Source organism: Terrapene carolina, unplaced genomic scaffold, assembly GCF_002925995.2.
Source record: "Terrapene carolina triunguis isolate 2854851 unplaced genomic scaffold, T_m_triunguis-2.0 Scaffold131, whole genome shotgun sequence".
Classification (NCBI taxonomy): Eukaryota; Metazoa; Chordata; order Testudines; family Emydidae; genus Terrapene; species Terrapene triunguis.
Genome location: NW_020664482.1, coordinates 23,443,074 through 23,468,647, shown reverse-complemented (window position 1 = coordinate 23,468,647; position 25,574 = coordinate 23,443,074). Strand labels below are relative to the sequence as shown.

Sequence of the window (25,574 nt, the reverse complement as noted above, 5' to 3'; positions counted from 1 at the left end):
CTCCCTAAATACAAACAAAGGGGAATTTGGAGCAAGATGCGCACATAAATAGCAGCTTCCATTCCTTTAATACCAACTGTAGTACATCATACACACGAGATCCATTATTTATCATTTATTGTGGGAAATTCAGAGGCCACGAAGTTTCCTGCTAACAGGACCAGAAGACTTTATTGTTCCCTATCTAAAACCAGGATATTCAACTTCCTGTTATGGATTCTAGGTAGTGTTGTCCAACACAGAGGTTCTCAAACTGGCGTGCACACCCCCTGGAGGAGGCAGAATGTACTCTGAGGGGGGCATGAGAAGTCACTCTGCCTTCAGAGCTGGGTGGCTGGAGAGCGGTGGCTACAGACTGGGCAGCCAGTTCTGAAGATAGCGCCGCCGCCAGCAGCAGTGGAGAAGTAACGATGGCAATGCCATGCCATGCCGCCCTTACTTCTGCACTGCTATTGTCAGTGGTACTGCCTTCGGAGCTGGGCATCGAGACAGCAGCCGCTGCTGTCGGCTCTGCCTTCAGAGCTGGGCAGCCATATATGTACTTGTGTGGCAGGAGCAGCAGGGAGAGGGGTCACAAACTACTACAGACACAAAGAAGGGAGGCGCGATCAAATAAGTTTGAGATCCACTGGTCCACGAAGCATTTCCTGTAGTACGGAGCACTATCATTAGAACCACCACCAGAAAGCACTCAAAACATCATGTGCATATATCCCCACACTGTAGCGGACAAGCACATAACGTACGCTACAGTAGGAAAATTAAAGCAATTTATTGTAAGACCTGGTCCAAAAATAGGGGGAAAGTGGGCCAAAATATTTTAACTGTTTCCTATCAAAAGTCAAGATTTACAAAAATATTTATCAAAACTGAACAGTTCTAGTTGAGTGGTAACAATAGCTCCCCAGCAACCACGATGCTTTAGTGGTGAGGTGGGGTATGTTCGGAGTTAACAGTAGCAATGCCTTCTGAAGAGGGAATGCAAGGGCAATTAGCTACCAAAACCTGCACTGGGATTAGAATTTTGGAGACAGCTGTGACATTTCTCCCAGCCCACATACTGATTTCTTGATCTGGTCAGTCACGCAACATTTTTACTAATTCCCATTAGATTTATCCCCAATCTCCCTCTATCTATGGCATTTCTATTTTTAATGCCGCTACCTCACTGCCTCTGCACTCAGTGAAGCTAGCGCAAACAGCTTGAAGCTATCCACTCGGCCCTGGCCCCCTTTCCACCTTCATTTTCTTTCTCTTGTTTGTGTTCTGCAGAACCAGAGATCCGGACACTGGAACAATGTTCCAAAACCATGACCCCTTCCTGCAATTCTGCAGGACAGGTGAGGACCTTTGGCACTAAGGTGCGGAGACTGCAGCTGCCACAGAGTGCAGGTGGGAATGGAAAATATGAAACCACAATAAACGATGTTTTAAGAGAAGCATTTTATTGTCTGAGACACATGGGTAAGTTTTATCCTCCCCGAGGGAAAACTCCCCTCTGGGGTTATGTTTCCTCACTGATCCATTCTGCCAGACATTTGCTCAAGGAAATCCCCTTCTAGTTCATGTTTAACTGCATGGCACTGCATTATGGCTGGCCTGGAAGCAGCTGCAACCAGACCCTTCTAATGGTTATCATATGAGATATCTGCAGTAAGTCTCCTGGTGATGGGAGCTCACCTCAAATCAGGGGCCTAAATTCGAATCTGGATGAGCTCATGCAACGGGTTTGCTGCAGCAGCTTCTCCAATGGTCTGAATGGTTACAATATGGATCTCATAATGGTTACACTGAAACATGACAAATGGGAACACAAAACTGGCCATGGACAAGTACAGGCATTCAGCAGAATAAACCAACAAACAAAGGAGGAGGGAGGGAAAAGAAAAAAATCAGGGTTCTTCCCCTGTGAAATCCTCCATCTGGTATCAGGAGCGGGATGACAAAAATAGATATTAATATATGGGAAGCAAAAGCAATGCTGGCAGGACCCCAGATAGCACAGTTTAAAAAGCCAGCCAGAGCCACATGTCCCTGGAGATCTGCTAGATCTCAAACACCCTCCAAGGGTGCACCTGAACTTACTGGAGAGATTGTCTTCTTGTCGACACCCCCTCTGCATTCCCTGGACTCCACCCCCCCTTCACAATCACAGAACATCCTCATGGAAACTACAGCAATTGCTTATGTAGAAATAGATCATTCAGAAAGAATCTGTAACAGATTTTTTCTGTGTAATTTTGCAGCTGAAATGAGGAGGCTCAGCACAGTATGACAAACCACGGAGCACACACTGACACAAGCCTTCCACCTCAACCCTGCAGCATGCAAGCAGGGATTCTAGATAGCTGTGCTCCTTCTTTATTCGGAGCCAAGCAGAAAGACCCATGACCCAGGACAGAGCAGGGGAAGGCATCTGATCCAGGAATGATACTTTTCTACATGAAAGAGCAGTGTTGGAATTATTCATTTTTAAACACAGGCTCATTGTCCCATCCGTGCGCATGTGCTTCCCCCACAATGCATCGTGGCCTTGTTTATACCCTTGAAACCTCACCACTCACCTGTTTACGCTGAAAGTGGACTTCCAGCTTCATAGAGGCACATGCGTTCAGGGTCATCAGCCTCCTGCAAACAAACAAGAGACGCTTTTGTCTGGTTTGGCTTTCGGCTTTTGCTGCTGCACTTTGTTTTTTTTCTCAAGGGCCCGTGTTGCGGCATTGTCACCTGTCACCAAACAGCTGGGGAGCAAGCGTATGTGTGGAGCTTGGGACAGGCCCAAGATCATTTCCAGCCGAGTGCACATTCCCCCGCTGCAGTGCTTAATTTGTGCCAGGGCTTAGCCCCGGCACCTCCAGGCTCGACAGTTCACAGCCCCGGCCCCTCTGGCCTGGCTGCATCAGTTATGAATGTAAAAAAATTGCTTGAGCCCCAGCACCTCTTTCATTACAAATCAAGCACTGCCCGGCTGGCGCAGGAAGGAGGATCCTGCTGAATGGGAAGAAGCTTCTTTGGACTCCTTGTGTTTCCCTTTTCCCAAGAGTGAAAGCAGAACCACGTGTGCCTCGGCATCTCCCCTTAAGAATTCAGACTGCTCCAACATGCCCGTGGCCTGAGTGCCTTAATGGCTCATGCCAGAACCATTTCACAAGTATTCAAGTCAGAGAGATGCCCCACTGCCTTTCAATACAAGTCCCTGGATACTCTGGCCAAATTGCAAGTACCTGCAGCTCCTCTGGTTACACTTCAGTTTACTAGCCCTGTGGCCGGCATCAGATTCAGCACCCACAGCTGCACACATCCACCACTGCCACCCACTGTACATTGCACCCCTTCCCGTGGCTGACTCTCGCGTGGATTCGGATTGCTTTTTACGTCCCATATTTGACTTGGTACCAGAAGCCACTTCCTACCCTTCCCGAAGTTTGTTTCTTACCCTTCCCATGGCTACAAGTTAACCCCATTCACTGCTGCTGCAATGTGACTGGGCCTCCATAGAATGTCAAGCTAGCCCAGGCACCTCCAGTCATGCTGGAGGGGGTGGGGAGGGGGAGAAATGCATTTAATGGAAATACCCAATACTTCACTGTGGCACTGAAGGGGTTACACATCTTAAATACAAAATACAAAACACAAATACAAATACAGCCCTTTCCCCACAAGATAAAACAAATCCATCCTGTAACAGTCAGAAGAGCCCCTCTCCAACAGCGACACCAAGCCCTGACATCATACTGATTTTCAGATGACAAAGGAGAGGATTTAGAAATAGGAACCCTATAAATACCTCTAGGTCATTGCGCGGGGGTGTGTGTGGGTGAGTCAGTGGCTCTCTGGGTTTAGCACCCAGGACATTTTCATCTCCAGAGGCCTCAAATCTTCAGTCCACACTTGAACATGTGTTTAGCCAGCAGGCAATCTTTTCTCTTCTGCTCCAGAGGAATCCAGGACTGGAGTAACAGGGGTACTGTCGAGCAGGATTAGGGTGCACTGGTTGTGCTTTTGGGAGCGGGTCAGGTACGGCACAGGATGCTGCAGACTAACAGGGAAGTGCCTTGGCTGTGCAGAAGTGAAGGCTGCAGGTTGGAATTGAAATGCAAGGGAATAACTGGAATAGCAGCAAATGCTGCAGATTAGGATGAAGGGTGCATCAGCAGAGGTGGGCAGGGCCCAGCTTGGAAGCCACAGGTCAGGAATGAGATGAATTGAGAGGGCTTCAGAACACAAGACTAAATAATATGTGCGATGCTGCAGGCCAGGACTCGAGTGAATTGGCAGTTTCCCCACTCCAGCCTTGGACTACAAAGGAGAGCCTGCAGAATGTCAGCACGGTGGTGTTTTGGCAGAATTGCACAGCGGAAGCTGAACTGCTCTTGGCCACATCGCATTGGGCTCTGTCCAGCAATGTGACTTCACCATCCCTTCAGCACTGCATTCTGAGTGGGTACAGCATGATTCATTCCAGTTACTGCTCGATCTGTTTGCTCCGCCCCCGTAGTGACCTCATGATGGGATTCCCTCTAGGGCACCCAGGTAGTTTCCACTATTTCCAAGGTTGCTGGGCACATTCCTATAAACTTTAGAAGAGCTACAAATCTGCCAGCATCATTTAATGGCTGGGAGCCTATCTGCTTACACTGGAGTGGAAAGGCTAAACTCGGCGGTTGGTCTGCAAGAACTGCTAATCTCCAGGTCCAGAAGTGACTTATGTCTGCGTCTGTGAGCGTGGGAGCTAATCGTAGTGAGAGACTGGAGTATACACTGCGGTTTGTCAGCTCATGCTATATGACTGCAGGAAACAGACTTAAATACAACAAAGGGCAGCTCATTGAAAAGCGATATAGAAATCCAGACAGCCTCTCTCCATGCACGGAAACAAGTTGCTAGTGTGAACGAGAATGAGAGAGTAAGAAGAAGAACCCATCATGGCTGGCCTCTTGTAGGTGCCCTAGCAGTGAGGCCATGAAGGCTGGGTCTCTTTGCTGGAGCTGGTTCCTTCACAGCAGTGGGGGGAGCTGGCTCGTCACTGCCCCGGCTACCTGCTCAGATGATAAACAGAGGACTCCAGCCTCCAGGGCTGCAAACCCAACGCCTTTCACCAGCAAAGAATTCTCAGAAAAATAATCTTTGTTTTAAAAAGCAAGGGGAAGGAAGTGGCAGCAGGAGGTGAAAGGAAACAGGAACGAACTGCGTCCCCTCACAGGGCGTTTAAGAAATGCTCTGAGGAGGGGGAGGGAAGAAGCTGGCTGGTTTGGGCTCAGTCTCTGCTCTGAGCATGAGACACATGACCTGCTTGCCTGTTATTAACTTGTTCAGAGCAGTCGACTAAACTGCTTTGACACTTAGCTGACAGCGGATTAAGCCTCACTCCCTTTTCCCATTGTTTAGATTCCGGGCAATTTAATAACAGTTTCCCCAGGAAGCTAATAATATAATGGGCAGTGTACAAGCAGGGAGGTAGAGAGAAAAGCCACCAGGTGGGATGGCAAATCCTTGGCCTTAATTTAATTAAATCTCTGCCAGCCTCTATTGAGGACACCCATTCCCTCTGCATTTTCAAGCACCCTGAGAAGAAGGCAGGTGTCTATAAAGCACAATGCGGGGGAGATTCTCAGAGTTCCCTTGGGGAGGTGGTTAGCCACCCAGTACTGATGGGCATTAAAGGGATATAGTTTCAAAGGGGCTTCCTGAACTGGTCCCACAAAAGTTATGAACAAGCCAATTTACACGCATGAGTGCAGGTTTGCACATGGAAATGGGGGGACATATGTAACATAATCGGAGGGATTTGAAGGGGGTTACACATGCAAGTTCTGCAGGCACAATGGAGGGGCACCTTCAAACATCTGACACTGAAAGAAACGCAGGCTATTCAGCAAAGAAACATGAAGTGACTCTGCCAAATTCACAGAGGGAATCAGAGCTGGGATTAGAACTCAGGAGTCCCTGGTTCCCATTGCTGAGCTGAGACCACTGGACATTGCACTCCAGGGGTATCTGGACTAGAGTTTGTGGTCCCGCTTTAACTCGAGTTAACAGATTGCCAATTAAGACGAGTTAATTAGCACCTTTGTCAATGCTAATGTGCACACTACACAAAGGTTCCAGGACACAAGGGCTATGTCCTCAGAGCCAAGAGAGGTATGTTTTTACAGCAAGGTGACTCACCCACATCAGCTATTAGCGATCTCACTGTAAAATCCTGGGGGAAACAAGGCTCTGTTGTTTTTAACACCAGCTAGCAATCACGGGCGGGTGGTATAGCGCTGATCTCGTCTAGCTATCTCATGGTAAAAACTACAGAGCCTTGTCTCAACTAGGATTTGACAAGGGGGTAGCGAACAGTCATTAGTTACCCTGCTGTAAAAAAACCCCACCATTTCTGCCAGGAAGATAAAGCCAGTCAAAAGTTTGTGGTTTCCCCTAGGGCTCAAACTCGTATTCAGCTGACAGTTCCAAGAGCTGGTTAAGACTGGAGTGAACATTCACAGAGGTTTTCATAAACTGGGCAGAAAATCTGAGATGCAGGATGCTGAGGGACTGAAACAGAGCCTGTGTTCATAAGAATATAATGATTCTAGGGGTGAGGAGGAAGATTTTCTACAACTGCCCTTCCAGGGCAGGGGCAAAGGGATCGAGTGGGCACTTGGAAGCACAAGAAGTGGTTTGATCCAGCACAGGCAGCTGCAATGCCAGACGCGCGCCTGGCCTGCCACCCATCTGGAAATAAGTCAAACAGCCTTTCACTTTGTCCCATGCTGGCTGGAGAAGAAAGTTCAAAAGCAAAGGGATTAAATTCATGAACTTTTGGCAGAAGGAAGTTGAAAGAGAGGGAGAGCAGGAGGGAGAACATGTGTGTACGGGATTTCATTTTCTTGGAAGAGCCATTTAATTTCCTTTTCTGACCTTCTAATCAGCTAAATGCTGCATGTGGCCACCTTGCATACCCCAGAGATTACTGGATGGCTTTGGAAAGCTGGCTCCAGGCATGCCTGTCCAAAAGCCACGGTCTACTCATGCCACCCACCGCACGCTCTCTCCCCAAAGGGGTTGGCAATGATGCAGGCTCCACTATGTAAAGCGATCACCTGAGCAGGCAGAAATGACCTGTTCCAGGTTACCGGAGCGAAACAACTCCAGAAACAACTCAAGCCACCTGAATGCTAAGCCACAAGTGGAAACAAAGAAACATAAAAGCTCTGACAGGGATGGACTATCACCCAGGAACTTCAAAACCTTCATATAACCTCCACTGCCCCAGCAAGGAGAAGCAGCTCTGATCCACCCCTAGGAATCACAACATTACAGCAGCCTCATTATGGTAAAAGCCCTGGCAGAGATGTTTCCATTGCTCCTGTGAGCAAGAAGGGCACTTACTATAGTAAATATCTACCCAACCTCTCAGCTGTAGGGTCACTGCAAGGACTTAGCTCTGGAGAGGAGTACGGGAACCCAAAACATGGGAGCTAAATATCCTGGATCATTCACAGTCTCGGACTGGACTGGGCATTTATAGTCACAAACCACAGGGATCTGACAGCCCCTCTCTATTAAGTATCCCCCCTTGGTCATGACAGTGGTATTAATAGTGTCCACCATAGGGACCAGGCCACCTCCTCTCCCAAAAAATATATGTACAGAATCTAGTGGTGCTCTTTTCAACCCTGCTGGTATAAAGAGAGAACGTGTTTTGGGGCAAAGGACTCCGTAGTTTCTCCTCCCATGCATTTGGGATGACTATGTTAATCACGTGAACTGTACTGACACTTCCAGACAATCACTTCTTCAAAAGGAAATCCTTACTCAGAGCAACCAGACAACTGTTTATTCCATGAAAGAAAATTAATCTACAAGTATAGAACCCAAGAGAGACATATTGGACCAATTTCTGTTGGTGAGAGAGACAAGCTTCAAGCCACACAGAGCTCTTCTTCAAGTCTGGGAAAGGAATTCACAGCCCACAGTAAAATGCAAGGTGCGGCAGATTACACGCTAAACTAAGAATCAACTGCAGAGAATCATCTACCACCACAGAACAAACACACCACTACAGGATCCAATTCCTCACAAACCACTGTAAGGGATAGCTGACTGTTTAATATTCATGTCACACCTTTTATTTTTCAAAAGCTCAGTAAATCACTCATTGAGCATTTTCTTTTATTTACATGTGACAGGCACAAGTCACCCAAGTGAAATTCTGCTCACAGATGGCGTTTCTGGCATAAACAGCCCCGTCGTGAATTCAGTCTAAGCAGAACAACAAGAAACAAAATCCCCGCTGTGAAGCCTGGAGAGAGGATTTTCAAATACTCTTCAATTGTTAGAGAAGTGACAAAGCACCATCAGTATAACATAGATTGGAACAATGGAAAGCGCTTCATTTCTTTCTGGATCCCATATGCACAGGGAGAACTACGTAGAAGCAAATGGTAAAAGAGTAGAGAATGGGCAGATGGTTTAGACACAGAACAAGTCCCTCCTTGAACCTTTGCCCATTTTCACATCCCAACCCAAGTGGAATCTTCTAGAAAAGTCTGAGATCTTTGGTTAACTTCTGTGCCCACCCTTATCTTTCACCTCAACGGACTTGGTGTAATTTCTGCTCCTCTCTGCACATCTGGGCAGAATGGGAAAGAGAGGGGGCTACAAGTCCTTATGAGTGAGTGCTCCTCGTACTCCCTGACCAATTCCCAAGTCCCATAAAGTCCAGCTAAAATTGAGAGACATGGCCCGACTCTGAGATGCTCACCCCAACCACAGCCTTTTGGGATGGATAGTCGATGGCCAGACTTTCTGCACGTAGCAACTGCTTCACTTGGAAACACAGCCACAAGGGACTGGGATTGCTCAGGCAAAAAGTTAAAACACAGACAAACACACAAGATAAATCTAGAAAGGGGATTTTTTGGAAGATGTGTCTACTGTTCAAGAGCTTGGGGTGTGTGTAAATAATACAATACTTGGCTCTAGCACCTTCCATCCAAGGAGCTCAAAGCGTGTTACACCTGAATGAGTAAAGCATCCCATCACCCTGTTGTACAAATGGAGAAAGTGAGGCTGAAAGAGACTGAATGACTACAGCAAGTTAGTGTCAGAGACCTAGGTCCCCTGAGCCCCACTAGCCTGTGCTGTCTCTAATCTATGTTACCCCTTTCCCGGGGGATCTCAGAAGGCTCTCAGAGGATTAGCCCTGGGGCTGGCACAACACAGCACAGGGCAGCAGAGAGAGAGGGTCCCACGGTTCCTCCATTCTTTGCAGAGGTTAGTTTGGTTTGTGGGAAGCTTTACCTGCAAAGGGATTTGAGGGAATCCTGGTCCAGAAAGCTGTGGTCTTTCTTCACGGACGCGATGTCAATAGGGAACAGCGAGTCTGAGGGGAGAAGAGGAAGAGGAGAATTACAGTCACAAGTTGAGTCAGCAGCTCTACCAGGAGACAAAGTGGGCATATGGGGGTGGGGAGGGAGAGGCGATGTGGTGTGACCTGGAGAAGGGAAGAGCAGGGAGGAAAATGGGAAAGCCACAGAAAGAAGGAGGGTGGGAAGCTTCTGAACCCCAGCCATGAAGACTGCAAGCAACAGGTAAAAGATACGATTTACGCTTGGGCAGTGCATCTGCATGCCACGTGGAGCATGTTCACCATGGGACAACCTCCGGACACTTCCGGGATGATAGAGCGGGAGGGAGAAGCAACATTGTCCTTCCCAGAAGGTAGTGAGCACTATATCACTGCTCTATGAACAGCCCCGAAATGTCAAGGGGAAGCTCCCGAGGGGCAGGGCTCAAGGGTTGCACTCCAACAGCGCAGGAAGGAGGCTGGCCAGACATTCCCCACTGAAGGGACAACTTGCGGCTTCACATTTGGCAGCTCCTGTAGGCAGCCAGAGAAGGAAAAAGGGGGAGAGACCCAGAGGTGGAAGAGGGGAGACTCAGTGGTGCCTAGCTGCCATGGTGATGGGCACCGGAGAAATGCAGAGATGAAAAGGATGAGTTAGACAGTGGAGATGGGCGGAGGGGGAGAAACAAAGCACACAGAAAATGAGAGGGCAGCACCAGGGATATAAACCAAAGCGCACTAAGAAATGTAAACCCCGTTACTTAGCAGCTGCCTAGCTCACCTGCTTGTTCTCAGACAGACAGTTTCCTCCCTGCAGGGTAAATACTCCATGGTTAAATGACCCTGGCATGTGCTGCTTGGAGCCGAGCGCGCCTCCTGGGGAAACACTTTCCATTTTTTTAAACTGTCCCATCTGATTGTATTGACAGATCAGCCTATTCACAAACACACACCCAGCCTGCATTCAATGCCCCGCACAGCCCGCACAGGTAAGCACCTCTCTCCCACACCTTGCCACATCCTGACCGCAGGCTGCAGTGACACCCACGGGAGTGGAGAGTGCTAGCACTGCAGAGGGTAAACCTCTCCCCACACAGGGGCCGACTTCCCCTTTGGCACTTGGCCAGCTTTCTGAAAGTACCTGAAGGAGGAAAGCAGAGAGGGGAAGAGGTCACCAGGAAAGGGGGAGGAGAATTATTATTTCCCTCTTCAAACAGCCACATCGTGCTCAATTTGTTTGGCCCACATGTTCCTGAATGCTTAGGTTTTCATTGGGAGCTTTAAATTAGCAGGTACATGGTATGTGTAAGAGCACAGGTAACTGACCCCCTCCCCAGTGGCTACCCAAGGGAGGAAGCTGCAAGACAGCGAGTTATTCGACCTCAGGGCAGGAATCATTGATGCTCCTGAACTAGTTTCAGACAGTGATGATAACCACAACACTATGCGTGTCTCTCTCCTCTCCCAGGCGAGGATCTCTCATTGCTTGACCAGTGGGGGGTATAATGATCCCTGTTAAGTGACTTGCCCAGGGTCCCACAGTAGATCTGTGGCAGAGCTGGAGACAGAAGTCCGAACACCTGACTCCTTCTAACTGTTACATCACACTCTCTCTCGAGTACGCAGAATAAGAACAATCTTACTAAAGGCACCTGCCTCTGGAGCACCACTGTCAGGAGTGGGGGAGACATGGATCTGGACTCATGCCGTTTTTTGGAGTGTGGCAGCATCCCAAAAATCATCTGTTAAGCCTCTCAGCCCACTACCAAACAACCCGCTTTTGGAGCCAAACATTAGTGGATCAGACGGCAGAGTTGCACTCTCTGAAAATCCACTGCTCACAATGTTTCCAATGCTCCAAATTTAGACCCAACCCAAACAATAAGGCCCCTGTTTTCTGGAGAAAAGCCAGTTGTTTTACATCCAGTGGCCATGGCAGTGATGCGACATATCAGGGCTTCCTCTGCAGCCCGCGAGCATGGATGGGCCCCCAGCTGAGAGTGGCTGCTTTGAATCTCTTTCATCGGCATTCAAAGCGCCCACAGCTTTGGCTCAAAAGAAAAATTCACATCTGCACCCACAGGAAGGAAAAGAGGAGAGCAGTGAGAAGGGCCAGGGTAGGGAGACTTCATTAGCGGTGCTGCAAACTCTCTCAGGCAGACACTCTCCCTCTGCTAACTCACCAGGCCTGTGTCAAGCAAGTGGTCTGGAATGTGCACAGCAGCACGGCTGCTCCGGGACCTCACTCAGCCTCCCCCAGACCTGACTCAAAAGTCATGAGTCAAGTCTCGGAGGACAGAGACGTTAGCTGGCATCCGAGCAGGGGCTGGGGAAGGAGTGAAGCTAGCACATGCTTAGAATAGTCATGTCTTTAAACACAGCTATCACTAGCATCCATCTATCATAGGGTTTTCCATAATGCACATCATTACTGTAGTATCTACAAGCCTTCCAGGTAGATTAGATCTGCATAGCAAGGTCCTTAGCAAACCACATGGAATTTTCTGCTCCTTCCCCTCTTCTAGGGAGCTCTGCTGGGGACATACATATATACTTTTTACTCTATTAACGAGGGCAGAAGCCTGGTTGTAACTGAAGCCGTCCAGTGCAGGTTGCAACACAGGGATGAGGTGAATGCTGAGTCCACAGGGAGCAGGAAGAAGTAGAGAGAGAAGAAAGCAGAGAGAAGCTGCAGAAGGATGTAGAAGGCTTTGTTAGACCAGCACTGAGTTTGGACTGTTTCTTGACAGACTCCAGTGTCTAGAACCCAATTCTTGTCTCCCTGAGCATGAGCTGTAATCAGCCCACAGGCAATCAGATCTGGGCCTAGGTTCCAGAAATCTGGCCAGTCTTTACACTTGGATGCACATAGAGGTCACCCCTAAAATAGAAACTAGAAACAAAGAGGCAGCCTGTAAAGCTATCAGCAAGGAGGGAATATCTTGCTTTGTGTGCTTATGTTGCTGGGAGGGGGCACGTGGAAGTGTCCCAGCTGAACAATAGCTGGCTTTGCACATTGCCTGGAGGCCAGGCTTCCAGCTATTGTTCTAGCCTCCTCCTTCCTCAGGCTAAGCTGAGCCAAAGCTATGATTTTTCAACCTCCATGGGGACCACTGGCCTTCACCATGTGTTTGAAGTAAACAAAGCTGGGTCCAGAAACACACTCTGCAAGGGTTAATTTGCAGATGGGGTTTGTGAGCCCTGGTCTACACTACAAACGTATGTCCGTGTAGCTACGTCGCTCAGGGATATGTAAAACCTCACCCCGGAGCGACGTAGTCCTACCGACCCAACTGCCGGTGTAGACAGCGCTATGTGACAGGAGAGCTTCTCCCATCCACGTAGTTACCGCCTCTCAGGGAGGTGGATTAACTACGCCGACGGGAGCAGCTCTCCCTTTGGCATAGCTGGCGTCTTCCCTAAGCACTACAGCGGCACAACTGCACCAGTGGAGCTGCATCACTGCCACACTGTATGTGTAGACAAGCCCTGAGAAACACACAACGCATGAGAAAGTCAGCTGGATTCATCCAGCCATCTCTCCTAAATCATCCTTCCTTCTGGGACCTCACAAGAGAGAAATGCAGCTCCCAGCACGGAGGTGCTATACTCAGGGAGTGCACAAACCTGGCTCCTGCATACTGAGTGGGGGAATGGCATTTGCCAGCAAAGACAGTTAAGCAGAGTGAGAAAGAAATGTTCATTCCCACTCCGGTGCCATGGCCAGTTCAGCTGTACATGCATCACCACCTCCAGCAAGAGCTTATTAAAATACTTGCCAGCACTGTCATCTATGCAAACCCGTCTCCCCCCTGGCCTGGTCAGGCATCCTGGGAACTTTCTAGTGGTGCTGCCTGAAGGGCAGAGGTTTAGGAATGCAGAAAGGCCGATAAGAAGACTAGTTCTCCAGGCCTCTATCAAGTCGGAAGGCTTAAAGTTGCACCATATAATCAGAAATTAGCAAACTGCCCCCTCCATCTCTTCCTCTTCCCCAGTATTTCACGCTGGCTCCAGTGCTCTGAGAACTTCCCCTGCAGTCGCCATCTGCAGCTAGTTAAGACACACACACGTCAGGTATTTCTGGGTCATCCAAACTGGAAAGAATAGGGGAGGCCTGGAATGACTAGCCCCATGGTCTGAGCATACTATACCATCCGGTCTACTACCCATCCCAGGCTCCAGCTAGCCAAGACCTTAAGCACAGCTGCCAGGGACACTGTTGTCAGTGATCAGAGCATAAAATCAGACACTCACTACCACAGTGACAACCAAAGCATAGCAGCCACTGCTCGGGTAGCAGCCTGCAGCCATCCCTGACCACATAGGAAGAAGGCTGCTGTTCAGACACGTCTCTGGACTTGAGCAACCAACTACACTCAGCCTCACGCTGCAGAACCCATCCTGATGAGGTACAGGATGATCTTCTGGATTTTCTCTCATTTTCCCTCTCTTTCCATCCATCCAAGGCTGACGATACCTGGAGCTCATCAACACTGCTTCGAGCACTGGCCCGAGGGTGCTGGGGGTCGTCTCTCCTCCTGGGAGTTAAGTGTTGTCTCACAGGCTCTCTCAGCTCCTCCTGGCTAAGGAAGCGTGGGTAACAGCTCAGGACTAGAACCCCAAACTGGTGGGTGGTGGGACCTGCATCCTTTCTACACATGGTGCAGTGCTGTTTTCAAAGGCATGCTCCTAGAGAAATGAGAGTACTACCTCTCCCCCCAATGCTCCCCCAACCCAGAGAATGCGAGAGAGGGGACACTTACCTTCATAAAGTTGTGCATACTGAGGAAATCCTGCTGCACGCAGCCAGTCACAAGCTTTCTTGGCCTCGACTTCTGAAACAAAAGCAAATGAACTAGTTTGAGGATCTCAACTTCATTATCTCCGAAGTAGGGCAACGTGCACTAGAGTCTGGGCCAGTCCAAACACTCCCGAGCTTCTGAACTTCAGAACCACATCTGGATCCAACCTTCGTGGCCTGAACCCATTTTTAAATGCACTCCAGTCAAAGTAAATATATTTACATGAAATGGGATGTGTAAAACCTACAAATCCCCCCTTGGCAGCATTCATTCAACAAGCATGGGCTAGCACCTATGCATGGGATAGGAGTGGTTAGAAGGAGACCGCATCAGGACCCCTGAGAGCACAACCCAAATGGAGCTTTTATGGATTCCATTCTAGGATCTATTCTCCTTTAGCATTAGAGTAATGCATTTGATGAGAGGGGCATTGGCCCCCCTCACCTTTTGTTCCCATTTCTGTGCTGCAGAAATGCAGTCTCCTTCTCCCATCCTTTAACAGGACTTATTCTCCCTTAGCATCAGCACAGAGAGGGTATGGAACGGACTATGGAGTTGCAACATAGGGATTTGACCACAAGCAATGCTTTTAATCTCCTGCTGAAATATTTGATTTCTAAACTCACTGAACTAAGTGACACTTTGCCAGGAGAAAGTAAGAATCTTTAAAAAAATAAGTTAGGGCTCATGGGGGCTTATCATTTGACAGGCCCTCTGCAGGCTTCCACCACGAAAGTCTAGGACCATACTAAGTTAGCACCCCCACTGGAATCAATGGGACTAGTCATGGAATTAGGTGCTACTTAATATGAGCAAGGGGGATAGAATCAGGCTCTTTTATGACGTATGAAGAATATGAACTCTGACCTCCAGGTCCTTGCTCTAGGCTATTGCCCTGTGGTCTGATTTTCACAGCCCCCATTGAGTTTCATGGGAATTCGGAGCACTCAGCAAACATGAAAATTAGGCCACAGGGCAATACCTCAGAGGACTGCCAGCAACCAGCCAGAGAGTGTTTGTGAAACAGAAATCAGGACAGCGATGAGGTTCTTGCAAAACTTAGTAAGGGGCCCAGCTCTGAATTACTGACAGAGCTACGGGTATTTGCTTATACGTGGCTTGAAAATCCCCTGGGGGTTGGCAATAGAACAGCCGACACTTTGTTTTCTAGGAAATTTCTAGAACTTTCAGAACCTGAGGTTGTCAGCCACAATCCCATGCAGCTGAGGGAAGCGGTTGTCTGATGTCAGCAGTCATCAGACTGCTGGGCAAGATTAAAGTTTATGATCATGACCAACGTATTTTACAAGAGAGAAAAGCCTACTGTAAATTCACACAGATTCGTCCTTGCCCACTTTCCCCTTAACAGCGGCTCTGCTGTCCTATAGATGGACATATGGCCGGTTCAGGCAAGAGCATCTTGGAAGGAAGCACCCCCAATGACATCAACAGCCCCTGTCAGGAGCACTCAATACATTTATTATAGACTCATAGAGCAATGAAAAAAAGCACAAAATAAATATTTCACTTAGAGATAGGACTGAGCTAAAACCTGGGACCAAATGCCTCCAGGCTTTGGGAAAGAAGGTTTGGAATATCATTCTAGATCTGGATCCAAATTTTGCAGCTGCCCTTAACTCTACATTGGCCCGAACCAAAACCTTGGATCTGAATCCACCTGAATTCTGAAAGAGTCAAAATCCAAAAATGTAAATCCGTATCTAAATTTTGGCACTCAGGTCCAACTGTCATTTGAATTCAGGGAAAGTTACTTTGGAAAATGTGCACATATGTGTGTGTTTGTCTCCTCCAACCCACATCACGCAGTCGTAAACTGTATAACACAGGAGGCTTGGAACAGCAGCACAGAGCAAAGTGCACCGTATGCAAACTATAAAGAGCTCAGAGAAGCCTGATAGAAGGGATCACTGTTTTTTGATCACTCATAAGGACCATGCGGTGTGACTTCTGCTCCCCCTTCTTGCACTGGAGGTATTTCCAGATCTTAGGGAGGACAGTAAATCAGTATTTTATGTCCTGTTTAAAAAGGAGAAAACATTTACTGGCAACCTAAGGGCACCGTGCTTAGCTGAGCACAGGCATTGGGAGGAAAGCCATCAGGTCATTCCCAGTTAAAGGACAGATCACGCTCCAAAGACCCTACCAACATGAACCCTCGCCTGCCCGACTGCACATTCCATCCAGAATCGCAAAATAAAAGACGTTTCACCTCCTTCCATTGCAGGGGGAATGCTTTTTAAAAATGTGAATGTTGTAACTCAGATGCAGGAAAATACCCATGCTCCATTATCTTCTGTCAAATCAAAGTCGCCAGGTTGACAGCCCTGGAGAATGAATCTCTCTTCTATCCGCAGAACAGCTGCGGCCCACACACCTCCTCACCCAACATGCCCTACTCTGACCTGGAAGGGACTCCTACTAGAAATGAAAGGGGAGTTCAGTCTGCGGCCCATTAAAGAGGCCAATAAAAGTGGCACTTTTTGCGATGGTAATACTTATCTACCAAAAGCTAGACTGAGATTCTCCAAACTCCACGCTGGTCACCAAACAAGACCCTGGATCTTTATATATATTTTTTAAAACAGAACTGACCGGGCTGAGAAAACTTCCAAAGAGAAAAGCCAAGAAACAAACAGGAGCCACAAAGGGAGTTTTGTGATCCTTTTTGAGCACACATTGCTGTGCTGAGCTTACCCCTTACAGTAGACAGATTGAACTGATAAAACAGCATTGCAGAACTGACGCCGAGCAGGTCTGATCAACCATCCATGCAACCTCTGGGACTCGCAGGAGCAAAAACAGCCACACTACGGTGTTTCCTTCAAAGACTGTTCAAGCTGCAGACAGAGGCAGATGGCGGGAGAGGGAAAGGACGTGGAATTAAAGGATTCTTGGCAGGCAGAGGAGGGTTCCCACCTGCCCCTCCAGAAAGGCAGCGAACGGCATGCGCTCACTTGGCGGATCTGGGATCCAAATGAACTGTACTTCACATCGCCAGTGGAAACGTGAAGTCAGAGAGCGACATTTCCTTCCCTTGTACTGGAGTCAGTCCAAATGGCACTGGATGGAGGAGGGGGAAATCTGCCTTTTCTCTTGCCTGTCGGAATGGAGCTCTCTGCCTTTTAAACGGTTCACCCTGCAATGGTGACTCCTTTGTTTTCCCCCAAACAGTTCCTCTAAGAATGGGTTCGGAAGATCCGCTGCACTGGGAACGTGGGGCTCATAGCTCCAACAGCCTAACCACCCATGGTAAGCTCACCGCCACCACCAGCCCCAGCACCGAAAAGGTTTCAAAGTCTTTCTGTTCAGGCCAAGAGACCGCGGTTGATTTCCTCTTTCCCTCCCACCCTTTCCATGAAAAGTACTTTCCCACGGAAATCCTGAAAAGGATCTTTCCGAGCCGCAAGAAGAATGGGTAGAACAATAGTTACGAGAATAACCCAACTGGATTCCAAACTCCTGACCAAAGAAAAACAACATCACAGCAGCACCCAGAGAGATGTCACAGGTGCGCATGCTGCAGCATCAACAAAGATTGCGAGACTGCCTGCGAGATTTCCAGCCAGATTTCTCTCTCCCCCACACATCACAAGCGCCGCAAGGGCCTTGAAATCATGATCAGCTGAGCAGCCCACTGTCACCAGTGGAGGTCCAAAACGGGGCAAATTCTTCTCTGCATTATACCAGTGTAAAACCAGAATACTCCCACTGGACTTCAAGAAAGCCATTGGGAGCCATTACTGCCTGAGGAAATACCCTTCCCATCCCAGCTCACCAGCCCAACACCCCCTCTTCCAGTCTCTCTAAAATATCCACTTCTTCCACAAGCCCCAGAAGAAATGAGGTTATGATTTAAAAGAGAAAAAGTCATGCAAAGTACCCCATTTCTATGATTCCCAATGTGTCCCATTTTCTATGAGTCCATATCCCAGACTTCTCGATGCAGGATCTCTCTTTATTTTGCATACTGTTCAGGCTGAACTGTGGCACAGTGCCTTCTAGAGGTTCCCAACAGGAAGCAGGCTAGAGAGACACATGGAGACCAGAGTTCTCTGTGTCAGACACTGGATCCGGTTTCATTCATCATGTTGTTGATGGAATTGTCAAATAAAAGCATTCCCCCGAAACCTCCTGCTTTCCTGAGAATCCAACATGAATAATAAACAACAAATAACATGTTAAGATGGTGCAAGACGACGCCAGGATTTAGCCCCGTTTGTGTTTTCTTGGTACCTTTTTCATTTCAATTAAATAATAGAAGCTTTATTTTTAATTTTCCCCGCTACCATGTTGGGAACCCCAACACAACAGCACCAAGTTACTGAATGAGCTTCATAAAGGGAAACTGACTAGAAACAACGTGAAATTTACTCTAGTTTCACTACGGAAAGTGCAGAAATTACTCCTCAAATGCAACATAAATGACCTTAGAAACTCCATCATAATCACTATGGTTATCAGTAATGCAGACTGCTTGTTTGTTTCTTTTTTTTGGTAAATGGGAAATTTATGTTGATGTAACCCACTGACGAATGTGTGTGATAGGTCTCTCAGCCTGATCCATAGAGGATATGAGTCTGTTGCATCCACAGCCACAGAACTTCGGTATTTAGCTCGAGCTGTAGTAGCTCACCCATTTAACTCTGGAGGTCCTCAGTTCAATCCTTGGCGGGTTGGCCATGACAGCAGATATCCGAACACATGCACTTGAATTGCAAAGAGAAAATACACTGAGTGTGCAGAGCAATCTGATCACCCCCCGCCCTTCAGCCTTCTCTTGGAGAGGCAATGTGAAATGTAAGGTCCAGTTCTACGCCTTTTGGAGCTGCAGCACATAAGGTGCAAACCCAAGAGGAGACTGGGGCAAAGATGGCTTTAAATCACCTTTGCCCCCTCTGGATTCTAGGCAGCTGTAGGCCGACGTGTCCCACACAGAAATCAGAACAGCCACAGAGGTTGCTCAAAATTATAGCAGCCTACCAGGGCAGTCTCTCGGCTGTAACTCTGTAATGCCAGGGGTGATAGAGACACACACACATACCCCACTCCCAGCATGCACTTTACGTTGGTGCTTACAGGAAGAGAAGTGCAGAACTAATTTTGCAGGCCTTGCCTAAGCTGTGCTTGGGCTGAGGCAATTCTTCTCTAGTCACTTTGGGCACCTTTAGGGCCCCTAAACACCAGCTAAAGTGGCAAATAGGGGCCAGAGCAGGGGGCAGAATCTCTCCCTCGGTGTTTTAAGGGACCGTGGAAAACCCCAAGCCACTAATGACTGCTCAGGTAAGCCTTGTAACAGAGAAAGAGCTACAAAACCCAGTGGGGTACAACAAAATGTGGACAGGTCTAAAACCAGCAACGCACAAACAGTGGAGGCAGATTTAATTACAGCTAGAAAACAATTTCCCAGAGCTCCAACTCCGCACCTCCCCTTCAAAACAATACAATACAACCAGGGTTCCAGAATTTCAGAGCAAGTTTCCAAATTCCCCATAAAAAACGTCTCACACAGGCAATTAGTGCGTGAAAAACAAACCACATCACAAAGATGCCCATCATGGAAAGCTATGAAATAAGATGCTGGGCAGATGCGAGGGGGAATGCAGGCTCTTTCTATTAGACTCCATCTAAGCTCTGGCGTTAGCGTGTGCAGCACTTTGGTGTGGGTTTTGTTTCCATCCTGGTTTAAAATAAACTATTGCATAATAAGTTAAATATGCAGAAGTGGAACTTAATTTCTCTCCCTAGTCTGTAAACGTAAACGCCTTCCTATTTATTATGGAACCGACAGAAAAGTCTGGTATGTTCGCTGGGCCATGGAGAACACATCTGTTTCTTAAGAGGACTGGGCTCTGAAATAGCAATTTTACACGTAGGACTTGGATCCCTACTTATGCTAAACATATTGGGCCAGATTCATCCCTGTTGTAACTGTACTGGAGTTACAGCAGGGATTAATTTTGCCTGTGATGCCTAGCTCTGCTCTCACTGATGCTGCTACCTCATTGAATTTGACGCTAGAATCAGACTGCACAGGCGTAAGGAAGAGCAGAATTTGGCCTATTAAGTATAGAATGCACTCATCTCTCTCCTTGATATTGATGATAAATATAGATCTATAAAACTAAGCTGGAGAAAAGCAGTGCAGAACATACCATTGGGAACAATCCCATGTTGGCCGCTGGGTATGGAATATATACTGTTTAAATAGGTGTTTTTCAGCAGTAGTGCCGTCGTGGGTAAAACTTGGGTAAGCTGAGTTCACCTGCTTCTCATCGGTGGAATGTGGAGCTTAGCTTAGGTTAGTTAACCCAGCCCACTTTTTTTTTTTTTTAAACAACATCCCTGTGCTTTCCAGTTTCATTTTCTATAATTCTGTGATACTATTCTGCAGGCCTGATTCTCCTCTCTCTCACACCAGTGTTACTCTACTGAGGTCTATGGAGTTACTCTTGATTTACACCAGTGTAAGGGAGAGGGGAATCAGCTCCTACGACTCCTGCTCACACCAAGACTTGCAGAGGAAGCAAAGCAAATGGAATTATTCCATCCCTGACCCTCAAAGACATGTAACATTAAGCAAGTGAATAGTGATATTCCAATACTAGAGGCTTCCAGCCATGCTCCCGCCCTGTGCTCTCACCCCTAGCCATCCTAGGGTTGGGAATCCCAGCTCTGAGTTTTGCTCTGGACCCATTTCTCATACAAACATGTGGTGTGAGGAGCAGTTTTTTAGAATGGGAGAGGTGTGCCAAGTTTTTACATCCTGTATCCCAGTAGCATTCACCAGCCACACCTGAATCCGAGCCGCCACGGTTTGGCACACGTCACTGATAAATAGTAATTGATTTTGTTTATTCATGTAACTCCCAATACAATCAGCCAACCTCATAAGCTTTAACAGCCACAAGCACAGATAGAGTATGGAGACAAGAGTAAGAAACTTCACTGGACACTGTCCCAGATGCGGTGGGTTTCCATAATTAACCTTCACACAGTTACAAGGGCTTGCAAGCTTTGGAAACTGCGCCCTGCTGCACTGCCAACAAGGGATTGTTCAAATGCCTCCACCACATTCAAATCCTGAAATAGTCTGTCTAATTTTAACAGCACTGATTCTGTCACAATTGAGGAACCCTTGGGAACCTAAAACACTGGCAGGCAGAAAGTCAACAGAGAGCAGCCACGGTTTGGGGCCTGGCTGGGAACTGGAGCTGTAGTAGAGGAGAGTTCACGAGTCAATGACAGAACCAATTTAGACAGTTGCACAGCTTAAGAAATGGATCACTTTCCTGTTTACATCCCAGACATTTACTGTACTGTGCAGGATAAACAAGAAGAGTGATTTGGAGGAAGGAATGCTCTGAGTCAGCTGAGGACAAGAGCTACTTAACAAATACAGGCGAGTGTGTTGTGTGTACATGTGCCTGGTTGTGCATGTGTGTGTACATGTGATAGGCACAGTCATCTTTTGGGAAGGTGAGGGAGGTCCCTCCCTCCAGGAGACCCTTATTTCTTCCCCAACATCCTTCAATAAGGTCCCAGATCGCATCTACACTTGTTCCAGCTGTGGAGGGATGGATACTGCTCTCTCTGAAGTGCAGTCAGACCAGACTAATGGTCCAGACCAGTCCACTCCCTCTGATCTTGCAAACCCGGTCAAGGCACTAGTCTCTTTCTCCTCTGCAAATCCACTGGGGGAAGAAGGAGGGGTTGCTTGATCTCCAGCTCTTTGTTTTTCAGGAAGCCAGAGACTCCCCAGTTACAGAAGACAAGCACCAAATGAATGTGTAGGGACAAGAAGAGCAGAGGTCTAAGATATCCCACCCCCACCTCAAATGGTGCCCTGTTCCTGGGCTCTGGCAGGTATAGGCTCAGAGAACTTGCAGGACTCTCATATAGTTAGCAAGCTCTCCTCAGTACAGAGAGAGGAGTGGAATGAAAGGCCCTGACAAGCTAACAAGCTGCTGTTCTATTATTATCAAAACAAACTTTCCAGACAGGACAAGGTGCTTGCTTACTCCCAGCCACCTGCAATCCACAAGTGCCCCCTGGACTTTGCAGGCGCTCAGTTCTTTTCTTGAAGTGTCTGTTGAACGATTATGTGTAGGCTCCTGCCATTTTCTTCTTTTGTCCCCCTCATGTCTCCTCTCAGTTCCAAGGGCATCTCCCTTAGTTACCTCTGTCCCACACAAGCCTTTGTAGGTTCCTTGCCTTGTTCATTCTCGTAAGCACTGACATTTGAAGTAAAAAAAATCTCACTGCACCCTCTCTGCATTAGTCTCCTCATCTGTAAAATGGGGATAACAACATCCCTCTACTTCCCGGCAGGGTTGTGAAGATTCAGTAACGTACCTAACAGGCTCGGAGGCTGGAGCGTGCTCAGTGCTAGGCTCTGAAGAAATTTGGTTTGGCAATGCCATTCTGCCTATGCACAGGATACTATTTCCTCCACACGCCCAGGCACGCATCTGCAGCTCCATTCACTGAAGCTTTTATTTCAATGCTGGGCTATTCAGTGAGCTGCTGTCAGTCGCTCTTCTCTTTCTTCCTCTTTTAAAAGCAAAGGAAATTCAATACTAAAAGCAGAAGTTACTGTGAAGTTACACCTTGTATTTTACAAGCACTGAAGTCACAGTGCCGCTATAGAGAGGTACAGGAGTGAAGACTATGCGATATGCAGAAATATATAACTATGGGCCGAAAGGCCAAATTCTGCCCTGTTGTGTGCAGCCGCACTGCCATAACTTAAGCTTTCCCACCTTGTGTGTTTAAAATCTCAACCCTAATGATGCATTAGACTTTAAATATAGTCCTTTGAACATCTGGAATGTCTTACACTGATGGGTCTCAACAGCCTTTTAAAACATAAGGGCCAGATTTACATTCATGTGTGCAGCTCCCATTGACTTCAATGGGAATTGCAAGTATCTTTTTCCAAGGGCAGAACTGGCCCCCAAATAAATTAGGTCACACTCTAGACCTTTGAGAGGTGGATACATGCTATTCTTCCCATTTCATAGAGGGGGAAAACTGATGTCCAGCTCCTCCTCTTTCAACATTTGCCTCACTGAGCCAATATATCTTGATATTCACCTTGAGAGAAGCCACTGCTCACTTTATGCTGCACTGAAGATCATGGGATTACTTCAATCAACCAAACTGTTGCAGCTTTGAGTATATGGCAGCACTGCAGGCTCAGATTAGAGGGGCTGCAGAAGGCCTGCTTTGAGGGGAAAGACAGAGACGGACAGCTGTGGGCTGCCTTCCACTAGGCTTTCCCGTAACTGCAGCTATCTTCAGCCTTCTTGTTTACTAGCTAAATGAAGGAGGAAGTGGCCAGTCAGGCCAATGGAGTTTACAGCAGCAGGGGGGTTGTGTCTGCTTCTCTCTGTGCTTTGGCTTTACAATCGGGAACATATAGTGGACAAGGACAGACCTAGCCAGACATGCATTTAGCAGGGGTAGATCACATGTGTTTGTGCGTAGGATGAAATTCTATGCGGTCCCTCCATCACAGGTAATTATATACACATGTCCCACACACACATTTCCGCCCTGCTCTGCATTTTAGCTCTTTTACTTCTCCTTGGCCACAGCAGGATGCTTCCTCTCATGACCCTCAGCTTGCACCTGATAGCAAGAGCGTGGTGGTCGCTCGGGGGTTAAATGTGACATATTTAAACTTTGCAGCTGCATAACACATGTCTGGCGGAAACAAGGAAGCGTGAAGGGTGCTAATGGGAAAAAATAAGACAGGGCATACAGCAGGCAAGACGTCAATCAATCATTCTTTCCTCCTCCCCCACCTGCACTTCACCAGCTTTTCTGATCGAGATATATGAAGTGCTGTGCCAGGGAGACAACACAGACGCCTCTCCCCTTGACCCAAGGATGCGACAGTCAACTCAAACCTCAGCTCTTTTTTGAGGACGGGAGGCCCAAAGGACCAGGGCAACTTGCCCACTATGGTGCTTGGGACAAGGAGCTAGCAAGGCAAACTAATAGTATTGGAAGCCCTCTGAGCTTTGGTTTGGCAGGATCATCCATCTCCTGCATCATAGGATGGATACATTTGCCTGGATCTAGATCTTGGGATGCCAAGTTACTGTTTTTCTTCTAAAAAAACCAAGGAATCCTTGTGGCACCTTAGAGACTAACAAATTTAGTTGGGCATAAGCTTTCCCACGAAAGCTTATGCCCAACTAAATTTGTTAGTCTCTAAGGTGCCACAAGGACTCCTCATTTTTTTTGCTGATACAGACTAACACGGTTGCCACTGAAACCTGTTTTTCTTCTGCACACTTTAAGCTATTCTCTTCCTGACTCTTATACTATTGCTACATTTGCTCCACGTAGTCAGATAGGCTCTTTTTAAAGAAGTTATATTGAATCTTTCAATAAAAATAAAATAAGTTTCAAAGTGTGTTTGGCCAGACAAAACATCCAGCTGGGACTAACCTAGAACTCACACAACTTGCTGCATTTGTGTCTCAGAAGAGAAGAGTAGCCCACCTACCTTGACCCCCTCCAGCCTGCAGGCTCTCAAAGTGAAGTGAAGCACAGACACACAAACCAACCAGAGGGAAACAGACACAGATGTGCACAAACAGTTCAAGTTCTGCTCTGAGTAGTAACCACACAGATTCTAAGAATCCCCAGAAACGTTACCCTCACTCCGCTGCACACTGAAACAGGTTTTGGTAGAAATGCTGGAAGCTAATTTGTGAGGGGGCTCGGGGGTAAAAACAACCTTCAAATGTGAAGGGAAGTTCCTATTTCCAGTTCACAAACCCGTAACAAGCTAAAACACCAAGACACTCCAGTGCAATCTACAGAAACAGGAACTTTAACAAAACTTCTGCCACACAGTTGGCTAGACATAAAGGACAACTGCTTTTCAAAATGGCCTCTAATTTCTACCCTTTCCCGCCCCTACCCCCACATAATGTTGCACCAATAATCAGTGTCAGCATAGTCAATCACAGGCACAAATGGCAGCATTTCGACTTCTTAGAACCCAATCTGGAGCCACTGTTAGGTAGTTAGATATCTGTGTTCTGACATTTGAAGCTACAACCCAATGGTGGACACGTTACCGCAGGTGCAAAATTATAGGCAATGTTTACAGAGCTAGGGTGACCAGGTGTCCCGATTTTATAGGGACAGTCCCGATTTTTGGGTCTTTTTCTTATATAGGCTCCTATTACCCCCCTCCCCCGTTCCAATTTTTCACACTTGCTGTCTGGTCACCCTATACAGAGCTGACCCAAAGAGCAGATCCTTTCAAAGTGGAAGTGATGTTGGGTAACTCAGGGTACCTTCTTCTCAATGTTTAAGGAACAGCAGTACCTCTGTCAGTCCACCTCCCTTAAAGATCACACACAAAGGAAAGCATGAACACACACTTTGGATTG

At 47.5% G+C, this 25,574-nt stretch overlaps 1 protein-coding gene across 5 annotated transcripts in view; it reads right to left on the bottom strand.

Moving 5' to 3' along the window:
* Positions 1–25,574, bottom strand: part of STARD8 (StAR related lipid transfer domain containing 8) — a 120,114-nt gene that overhangs the window by 17,901 nt on the left and 76,639 nt on the right. For 3 of the 5 annotated variants that reach the window (XM_024204104.2, XM_024204107.3, XM_024204108.2), the window contains 3 exons: positions 14,101–14,172; positions 9,292–9,373; positions 2,565–2,628 (listed from right to left, as the gene is read on the bottom strand). In XM_024204104.2, the coding sequence (XP_024059872.2) occupies positions 2,565–2,628; positions 9,292–9,373; positions 14,101–14,172 (218 nt within the window). Of the gene's footprint in view, positions 1–2,564; positions 2,629–9,291; positions 9,376–14,100; positions 14,173–16,854; positions 17,092–25,574 lie in introns of those variants that run through there. The other 2 variants (XM_024204105.3, XM_024204106.2) reach the window with 2 other exon arrangements.